Below are 10,346 nucleotides of genomic sequence, written 5' to 3'. Positions count from 1 at the left end.
TGGCAAACTGCCGGAAATGGTCGAGCACTCAGCCTCACGTTGGAGGATGCATTTTCCGCCCCATTACGCTTGGGGGCGACGTTGGAATTCGAGGAGGGTTTGCTAGAAGGATTCTTTTGTTCGGAACCAGGAGCGGGGTTAAGAGATGGAACGGATTTATTTATTTCTGGTGCTTTATCTTTGAGCACATCGGTGGCGTTAGTAGTGGTACTTTGAGAAGGTGTGACGTTAATCTTGGGCTGGCTTGATTGTTTGGATGGTATGTCGGGGCGCGCGATTTGGGCGCTGATGATTGCTGGATCAACTGGTGCGCCGGGAACAGTAGGTTGGCTTGTTGGCGCACGTCTTGCAGGTGGCGTATACTTATTAGGTTGTCCGGATTGGAGGGGAGGGAAATCTTCACGGCGAACACCGCTGTATTTATCCTCCTCATTTTCATAATCATTTTCAGTAGATAATCCGCGCTCTTCTCTTAAATGGGTATTATCTGTTTCACTGGATTCAATCTCACGTGCAATTCTAGCCGCCTCAGCTTCTTTGCGTTTATACGATGGGTCGGAACGATCTATTCGAGTCGTGTACAGATTCTCGTCGTAGTTTGTAGTGGCTCCGAAAAGACGTTCATTTACTTCAAATTGGTCCCAGCTCGTCGTACCTGTGCTCTCTAAAGACATGTCCACAGGGGCATCTGTACCCGGTTCCCAGGGTTGGAGTTCTCTTTCTCGGAATACTTGGGCGCCAGAGATGTCTGTATCCGTTTTGAAACACGTAGGAGTACCTAGGAAGAGAAGGGAAATCTGTTAGCCTATATATGAATGATCAAAGATGGAAAAGCTATATTTTAATTACCATTGTGTTCCTTTGCGGCAATACCGGTGGTCGAGACGTTTTCAACACAAACATCCGCAACATCTTGGACATCGAAAATCATTTGATGGTCCACACCCGATCCAATGTAAGGGCTAGAAGGGTCACTAAGTCCATTCGACCGACCGCTGTCTGCTTGTGGGGAGGAGCAACGTTGCGCCATTTTCAATGTAAATGAGGAGTTATTCGACTCCAACGATGATCCCGAAAAAATGCCAGAAAACCTCTCTCCGCTTTTAGTTGTGATAGTGGCGTTTAAACCCTACCAAACAGAACGGATTAGTGAACGGACGACGAGGGAGGTATGCTCCGAAAGCCGGTTAAGGGAAAGGAGGGATGGACTTACGATGCAGGCAGCCAGGAGAAAGGTGAGGCGGTCATTGGCATGCATATCGGGGGTGTTTGACTCCCTATTCGACGACGGGGATGCCATTGGGTTCGGGGAAATGGTTGATTTTCGCTGAGGAGCTCCTCCGTTCTGACTGGGATAGGAAGGTTTCTGGGTAAGAGGATTTGTAGATTGAGTCCACGCCTTTGGGGGATTATTACGCCTATAACATGTGCCAAAGATAAGGAAAGAAGGTCAGTGAATGAACTTGTGATAAAAGGGACAACCGATCAGGCCACCGAGGTGAACATGGCGAAGAATGACAGCAGTAGACACAGAACTCGAAGCGGCTAAACGCCGCACCAGAGTCAAGGAAAGATTAAGGAGAAGAAAGAAGTCGACTGAAGACTTGGATATAGAAGTGGGTGGGTGTGCATATGGGCGACAGTGCGTATGTGCATGTGGCAGGGTTTGAGGGTGGTTGAGTGTGTGTATATAAAGAAAACAGTATTATGGAAGGCGGAGAGGGAGGAGCGGGAGTGAGTGTTAAGCGTGAGGGCGTGAAGAAGCTGGCCAAGTTTGGAAGGCACGCACGAGGCGCTCAACGTCGATCGGAGCCTCCTTCGCTGCTACCACGCCCAAGAACAGTAACCCGACACCCAAGACAAAGGGGAAAGGAGAGGGGATATGGCAAATGGCGTATGGCATATGAAATAGGAAGGCGCGGTCCTGGCAACGGACGACAACGAGACGACGACATACCTCTGAGCACCGTCGACAGGGCTGCCCGCCTGCCGTCGACTTCCATCAGTGCTGGTCTTGATCGTGGAACTCGAGCGCATGGCTGGTCTGCTGTTGTTGCTGTCGTTGTTGCTGTTGTTATGATCGCTGGCAGCAGCGGAGGGATTCTGCGGCACAGAATTGCTGAGGGGGTTGCCTGAGGCTGCGTTGACAGACGACATGGAGTTGATGGTAGATGTCATGGCTGGAGAAATTTGTGGTTGAGTCCAAGAGTTAAGTTACCGCCCTAAGATTTCTGCACTTAGGTATGTAACCTAGGTTTAGTTCAAAGATAGTAGTAGCAGCAGAAGCAATGCCCGTGAACACTTCAGGGACCAGCCAGGCTGGGAGAAGGAACCTTGGAATCCTCCAGAGCCAGAAGCCAAAGCCAGAGCCAGAGCCACAGCGAAAGCCAAAGCAAAGCCCCAGAGAGCCCACACCGCCTCACGTTGTTCAAAGATGGAGTGGGTGAATATGACAGAAGGAGAAGAGGTAGCAGAAATGGACGAAAAAAAATAGCTCGAGCTGGGGGGGTCTTGGGACCGGGGAAGGGAAAGGGAAGGAAAAAAAGGAAGCTCAAGCTCAATGGAAGGGGGCCAAGGGGCAAAGGAGGAAAGGAGAAAAGGGAGACAGAAGAGAAGAAAAAGAAGATGAATAAGAGGAGAGGGAGATAGTTTGGGGGAGTTGGAAGGTTGAGAGAAAGAGGCTGGAGGGAGATCGCGAAGGATGAAAATACCAGTGGATGATGTGTTTGGACATGGGATACGGGCCCAGGACGGGAAGAAGCCAGCGACCAGCGAGGAGCAGGCGCGGCATGCTAATATGGTAATATGGTAATATGGTAATATGGTACGGTCACAATTGGCGGAATGCGTCAAAATGCAGAGCGATAATTCCTGACCTTTTCCTGCCGAACCGTATTTTTGGGTGCTTGCCTCGTTTCAACTCAAATCGATCCGCCAATTATCGTCTACAACTGGACCCACCTTGCCGCTTTGAGGCATGGCCCAGCGCGGATTTGTCCATCCTCTAGCTAGATCAGGAATGGTTGCCCGTTCCCCAGTATCGGTAACTTATATCATAGTTCGGAGTAACTACAGAATACAACATCCCCTTTGGTCAATTTCAGAGATATCATTTTTTCCAGATGAAGATATACAAAACGCACAGGCAATTTTTGATCACTATGAAAAATGTTTTCAATTCGTCAGTCCCTTCAAAGAATGCCATTGTCCTCATCCTAGCCAATCAATGACAACACGCTTCTCTCTCGCTCATCAACAGCACTGGCAGTGCTTTGACGGGTACACAAAGGGATTTCATGATCGTTGTTCCATGAAATCTTTCTTGCCCATGTGCGCGCCACCATCGTTCTCCACCGTCAAAGTGTGCTCCCAGAGAAGAAAAAGCTTGCCCATATACACGCCCTTACTCTTGTTTTCTAGTTACATATACCAAGGCGATGATATCGGAACCGAGAGCAGCTCAACAATCCTTACCATACCGTAAATAATAGCGAAAGAACCCAACTCACTTTCTCCAAGGCAACCTGGAGCTCTTTTTTCTTTTTTCTTTTTTCTTTTTTCTTTTTTCTTCTCTTTTTGTTGATCAAATCTACAACATAGTTTGCAGATGGACACAAAATCAATACCAATAATTAAATGATAAATCCACTATTCCTGCGCCGGAACCCTGTATGCTCCCATTGTGAAATTCTCTTCAACCAGCACACCGTTCCGTTCTCTCATCGATTTTGCAGCGGAAATGCAAGCACTAGCATGCCAGGACGCTTTAGCTCTGCAGGCTAGGTAGCCTTCTTTTTTTCCTTCCTTTTCCACCGCCCTTCTTTTTTTCAACAGAAACGTTGTACGCAGTAAATGCATTGTTTTCAGTGAAAACAAAACCAGGGCTACTATATTTTGCACGGGGAAACTCAATAATTGGCCAGCTTCATACATACTTAGAACACAGACCTTCTCTTCCCTATACTACACTGGCGCGTTCAATCCACTGTTCTGACTCCCGAGAATCATGTTGCTTGGTGAGCCAGTGAGTCGTTTTATTCTATACTCAGCATGAGAGGTACCTACAGAAGTAGGTAGTTAACAGAGTTCCCGGGAGTTTTCATCAAGAAACACTCCATTGGGATAAACAAAACTCAAAGTCATAGGTAGGTAGGTAGTAGGTATCTATTTTGGATATGGATTGGTGTGCAGATCATGTGGATAACACCGACAGTTAAATTTCCTTGTTTGCACGACAACATCTCAATCGCCTCGCCTCACCATATCCCTAACAATGAGGCAGGCAAATGCAGACTTCTTGGCATGGGCCATGCAGTGGCTCTCGGCGACGGGCAACTGGAGTTGTTATTTGAAGAGGTTTCTGGTAAGTTTATTTGATGCCAGCCATTTTGACCAAATCTGAGAAGGTAGCCTAGTCATCAGGGTGAGATACCACAACAGTATCATCAATGTAGAAAAATATAATTATCCATCCATTGATGAATAGGCATTTATCCTCACAGATTGAAACAAAGTCTAACTGCTTAACAGTATTAGATAGTTCTTTAAGTCATAGAAGAGGTGATCTTCTTAAACCATATAAAGCACATCATAAGCATGGAATATAGATGTTCTTTTTGAGGTTCCATACCCCCTTCAACTTCCATCAATCATCTGATAATTCAATGTAAACTAGCTCATCAAGTGAGCTGTTCACAAAGGCATTGACACCATTCAATTGCTCAGCATCATGTAGATTTCCCACTAGAGGTGTTTGCTTTAAATTGGAATTATTTCATTTCTCACAGCCACGGGTTAGTACTCTATACTCTGTAGTACATACCGCAGTTGCTAAAATCCAGCTTTCACTCCAGATTCAGATTTTTAGTTCAAGACATCATTTGAGAGAGACATGGTGACTTAATGTTTTGGGATGGTAATTGGAGGAGCTGGGGATGGGTGCATTATTTGTTTCAGGATAGTCTGGCTGGGCGGAACAAGCAGGGACAAGTTTGCGCGAATACCAATTATTCATGGGTACAAAACTTTGTCCTCTCCCAGGAATATAGAAGATCCCTTGAAGCATAGATGATAGCCATGCCTTTTGCCAGTATCTCGTTGACGTCCAACTTGGTTGACATGTGAAAATAGCTATTCGCTGGTTTAATCTGATTGGTGGCGGTTTTAATACAACATCACATGACATGAGTCCGCTATTATGACCTGTGATTGGTACAGCCGAACTGCAACGGCGTAACAGTCGTACAACCCCGTAATAGGTATCAGCGCCTCCATTCCTTCCAATCCCCAGCCCAACCACATTAGAAAAATCACCAAAATCACATCAACTTCATCCTGCACCCGTCGAGTGTTTCCGCCGTTTTCGAGAGATATGGACTCTTCTTCGTCATCCTCCCAGTCAAGAACTCGCCATGTACGTTCTCCGGCTTTTGATCGTGCCCGTTCTCCCATGGTTCAGCAAATGATTTCAACATCCCTCACGACTACTGCTGCTGGTGGTGGTGGTGGTGGTGGTGGTGGAAACACGAGTCAGCAACCTGTGGAAACGAGAGTGTCCTCCGGATCAGCCAAGTCCTCTTCTTCAAGTCGAAATGCGGTATGCTATATTTATACGTTTTCATTTCCTCATTATGCGCTGCTGTGCGCTATGCAGTTTACACCACATCTGCGTTTTAATGTTGGATACTTCTCCATCGTGATATCCATGTGCTAACGAGTTTTCTTCTTTCATTGATAGCAGCAGCCCGACAAGCAACTCTCACAGATTGAAAAGAGCGTTACCCACCTTCTCGTCGCGACAAAGCAGTTATTAGAGACCCTCACACAATGGTCACGACAACGTGCGACGGAGAGCGAGGTTTCGGACGTTTATGTCCGTTTGGGATACGAGTTCAACTTGGCCTGCAGGGCTTTTGGAGCTATTGGCGTCGACACAGCAGACTTGGGCCCCGTGCCCGATCTCCTCCGGACCATTTTGGAAGACACCCTTAGTCAAGATGCATCTCCAGAGAGCCTCGATCGGTATCTACCGCGCATACGGGATATCATTATCAATTTACTCCAGGGTCTCAAGAAAAAACAGGCTAAGTTGCGGTCGAGGCAGATGAAAGATGGATTGCCCGCGACAACACGACATGGCAGTGCTGGCAGCGTGGGAAGCGGGGACAATAGTCTAAATCAGATCGCAGATGAAGCTCCATCGTTACCGCAGTCCGCGCCGAAACGACAACAAGAGGTATCTCGCCAAGCTAATACAATGACAAGCTATGGAGATACGGGATTTACCAGAAATAACTCTTCTGCCACCTGGTCTAATGACCGCCATGGACCATCTTTTGCCGAAAGGGAAGCGACGAAGAGAGACCAGTCAAAGTCAGGTGTTTCTTCGAATTCGTCACTATCAAGTAATGCTATGCAGAATATTCCAGTTGTGTCCCCATACCCTGACCAAAGCATGAACGGATCTCGCTACGGCAATGCTTCCAATTTCTCAGCGCATAACTTCCCTCATCCCCCGCCTCCCACGCCTCCAAGCTCTAAACAAGACGACGCCATTGGGATGCTACAAAGAAGTGGTGAACTGGAACGACGAGCGTCGAGGAGATTCTCTGCCTATCAAATACAAAAACACCTTGGTCCATCTCCTAATGGTGTTCCAGTTATTCCTCCTTCGCAGAATTCCCCGGTTCCGAATCGAGGCCGCGATGTTCGCGAATCAATGAATGCAGTGCGCCTCCGTGGATCATATCTTCACAACAGGCAGCGCTCAAATAATCGGACTGTCGAATCGTCCCCTGGCCAAACCAATTCACCCGAGCGCAGGGGACCAGCGAAGAAACCTCACGTCGACACGTCAGTGGGATCGACTGAAGACGATGGTCCGCTGCCGAAAACCTCAACTGACAAGCTTGGCTCCCCGCGCCGGTTTGAGTCGAGAGATATGCCACCTGCTAGTGGCTCTCTGCCCGCTCTGCCCCATATTTCAGAGCGGGATTCGGGTTCAGAGACATTCGAGAGCTCGTCGAAAAAGGGCACGGAACAGCAATCTTCACCCGCGAACGGGACCCAACATGCTAAAACCTCATCTACGAGCTCTGACAACTCGCAAGTTAGCCAGTTTACTCCAGAGTCATCCCCCCCTCCAACCAAAGAAATAACACTCTTCTTACAGTACAGAAGTAAGATTAAGAAATACGTCTTGTCAGAGGGCTATTCTGAGTTAACTCTTGGCCGATTACAATTGGCGTTTATCGAAAAATTCGCATGGAATACCCATAACAATGGTACAGATTTGCCGGAGATTTATCTCCAGGATCCTGTCTCTGGCGTTCGGCATGAACTGGAAGATCTGAACGACGTAAAAGATCGATCAGTCCTCGTGTTGAATGTTGAGCCACTTGACGAGGTGAAGAAGCACTTCGACGATGGAGTCGGGGGTCTCCGTCGTTTGATAGAAGGCGTCCGTGAAATTGTTGATGGACAGGGAGCGTCTATCCAACGGTTAACTGACCGTCAATTAGAAGCTTCGAAAGAAATTTCTCGCCTTGCTGCAGCCCCGCCTCCGGTAGATGCATCCAAATCTATCGTTACATCCAAAGGTCCAATTGCAGGTGGCGGAAACCATATTTCAGAACTTCAGGGTATTCGTCGTGATCTTGCCGTGCTACGTCAGACTTATACGAGTTTCGCGACAGATGTATCAAACTCTATGGGCTCCATCCGATCCAAGGCAGGTTCTGTAAAGCATGCAGCGAATGAACTGACTGTGCCGTCATTTGAGGGTGATGCAGGCCGTGCTCGCGTGAATGCAGGGAAGAAAGAGCTTGCTGACGAATCTGAAAGGATCGTCGCTCGTGTCGACGATCTTCAAGATCTCGTTGAGGATCTTCGGAAGGATGTTGTCACTCGTGGTGTCCGGCCCCTACCAAGACAATTGGAAGCTGTAGGCCGGGATATCGGTGCAGTATCGAAGGAATTGAACAAGATGAAGGAATTCCTTAAACGAGAAAAACCAATATGGACTAAGATATGGGAGAAGGAGTTACAGCTTGTGTGTGAGGAGAGAGATCAACTCACAATGCAAGAAGATCTAGTGATTGACCTTGAGGACGATCTCGACAAGGCAACCCAGACATTTGCCCTTGTGGAGCAGGCCACGAAACAACAGTCTCTCCACTCCGCTTCGAACGCGACCCCTGGACCCAACGGGTTGAGAAACGTATCCCGCAATTTCCCAGTCGATGAGCCGTTTGACCCCATGAAAGCCAAGGACCACCTCCTAGGAGAAGTAAGAGCGCTGCAACCTAATCACGAAAATCGTCTGGAAGCCATAGAACGTGCTGAGAAAGCAAGAGAGAAGGAGCTGGAAAAGTCGCCGGATCGGGCCCGCTCCAAAAGAAGTTGGGCAAATTTGTTGAAGAGGGAAAGCTGAAGAAGAGTGGTGGATTCGAGGAGATCGAACGGATGCGGAAGGCAAAAGATGAGCGGATACGCAAGGATGTATGGGAGCGCATGAATGGTATTGTCCCTGGACCGGAACAGAACACCGCGACGACAACCGCAGCAGCAGCAAGCCTTCCTTCCCCTGATGACAACCTGCCTGAGGAGATTTCCAAGTCACCTGAAACGGCGGGATCAGGGGAAGAGCGTGCCAACTCATCATCAACTGGAGAAGGAATCGCCTGCCGTGATTCTATTTCTAGCCGTGGCAGTCCCCTTTCCCCTGCAAAAGATGAGCTTGCAAAAACACAATCTTCTCCAACTGCTCCTGGTATGTAGAGCAGCGGCATTCTCATTTATACATATACAAATAGATTCCAAGATAGAACAGGGCAGTTTTGGGTTTTTGGGTTTTTGGGTTTTTGATCTAACATTTTTGAACCGTTGCGGGGACATACTTAGTTTCCGAACGCAAACGCTCATCATGGCTCACGTCCATATTCACCAACTAAGTATGGGAAAATCTCCCACCTCACCAAATGTCCTAGCTTCACCACATCCCACACCCCCCTTTGCTTCTATCCTCCTCTCCACCCCAACCTACAATGCTCCGCTCGCTGTTACTTCCTTTGGAAGTAGGACGTTTCAGCTTTGAGTACGTTATTTTCCCCATGGATAAAGCTGGTCGGTTACCGTGTCTGGGTATATTTATACTTTTATACTTTTTTGCTCTCTATTTTACCCCTTCAAAGTTTTCAATTTTCTTTTATTTCAATATGGTTTCTTTTTGGTCTGTCTGTTTTGATGTTAATGCTAATTGAATTCCTGATACCCCCGGTCGTACTCGCCACGAAAGTTTCTAAACACCGTGTCATAATGCTGTGACTTTACATGAACTTCTTGCTCGTTTCTTCACTTAGTTTGTTGCTGCAAGCAGTTGTTATCGGGGGAAACTTTTGGTAGTTGGTCTTCCTATTCCATTTCTTTTCTTGTCCAGGCCCTCCGTTCCCATATATTTCCACATGTTGACCTTTTTATCTTTTATTTCTATCGGGATTTTTCTTTACTTGGATACAGGGTGCATCTTTTTACCTGTTCCTATTCTTTCTCGCCCTTTTTTGTGTGTTGCTATCGATACCCCGCCGAACCACGTCCTTATATTTTTTTGTTCCTTTTGTCTTCCATTCATGCATACACACCCCCAACTTCCCAGGTAATAGTTCCTTCTTCATCTTCCTCGTCTGGCGTTTTTGTTTTTTCTTTATGTTGAAATCTATTCTGGACGTGAATGAGAAACACTATCTTCATGGGACAACACAAGAGCTGGCTGGTCCGACTTTTGCTTGGCTGGATACCTATCTGTCTTGGTGGCTAGGTAATTTTTGATACAAGAGGTCACTGGGTGATTTGGATGAAATCTGATGATGGAGTCCATTTCATTTACCACGATAAATGACCGAATTAACTTACTTTTATTTGATTTGATTTTCCTCTTGTGTGTAAAGTAGTATTCGGTGGGTGGCTTAGGCCAAATTGGACGTAGTCAGCGTCGGCTATGCAGAGAAGATTCGTTAAGATTTATATTTATCCCCGAGTAATTTGCCGGTAGATCTCGAACACAGCGCCAGACCAACTGCAAATCAAGATATCATCATCATCTATTATTCCAACTGCCAACTTTCCAACCAACAAAGACAACATCCTCACCGAACCATGTCTCACCAACATCAACGCCCATTCTGACCGTTTGCGGGGAAAAGTGTCCACGAGACCGCACCCGGATTCAAGTTCATAAATGTATCTATTGTATTGCTAGCCCATGTAAAACTACGCCGTACATATCTTCTTCCAAGGCATCTCTTTATCGTTATTCTCTCGTTCCTTTATCCTGCATCATATAAAGTGAA

General features: G+C 47.1%; 3 protein-coding genes across 3 annotated transcripts; 2 read left to right on the top strand and 1 right to left on the bottom strand.

The window, feature by feature from the left end:
- Positions 1–160: 160 nt before the first annotated feature.
- Positions 161–1,300, bottom strand: HCAG_06145 (predicted protein; the record flags this gene model as incomplete). Its single annotated transcript, XM_001538490.1, has 4 exons — positions 161–414; positions 512–778; positions 850–1,129; positions 1,214–1,300. The coding sequence occupies 4 exons, from the start codon at positions 1,298–1,300 to the stop codon at positions 161–163; spliced, it is 888 nt and encodes a 295-aa protein (XP_001538540.1).
- Positions 1,301–1,707: 407 nt separating this feature from the next.
- HCAG_06144 (predicted protein) lies at positions 1,708–2,136 on the top strand (the record flags this gene model as incomplete). The annotated part of the gene is made up of 1 exon (XM_001538489.1): positions 1,708–2,136. The coding sequence occupies one exon, from the start codon at positions 1,708–1,710 to the stop codon at positions 2,134–2,136; it is 429 nt and encodes a 142-aa protein (XP_001538539.1).
- Positions 2,137–5,449: 3,313 nt separating this feature from the next.
- Positions 5,450–8,951, top strand: HCAG_06143 (conserved hypothetical protein; the record flags this gene model as incomplete). Its single annotated transcript, XM_001538488.1, has 4 exons — positions 5,450–5,596; positions 5,738–8,287; positions 8,452–8,770; positions 8,902–8,951. The coding sequence occupies 4 exons, from the start codon at positions 5,450–5,452 to the stop codon at positions 8,949–8,951; spliced, it is 3,066 nt and encodes a 1,021-aa protein (XP_001538538.1).
- Positions 8,952–10,346: the final 1,395 nt, after the last annotated feature.

This window comes from Histoplasma capsulatum, genomic scaffold (assembly GCF_000149585.1).
Source record: "Histoplasma capsulatum NAm1 scaffold_7 genomic scaffold, whole genome shotgun sequence".
NCBI lineage: Eukaryota > Fungi > Ascomycota > Eurotiomycetes > Onygenales > Ajellomycetaceae > Histoplasma > Histoplasma mississippiense.
The sequence above is the reverse complement of the archived record's forward strand: the minus strand, read 5'-3'. Positions and strand labels throughout refer to the sequence as shown.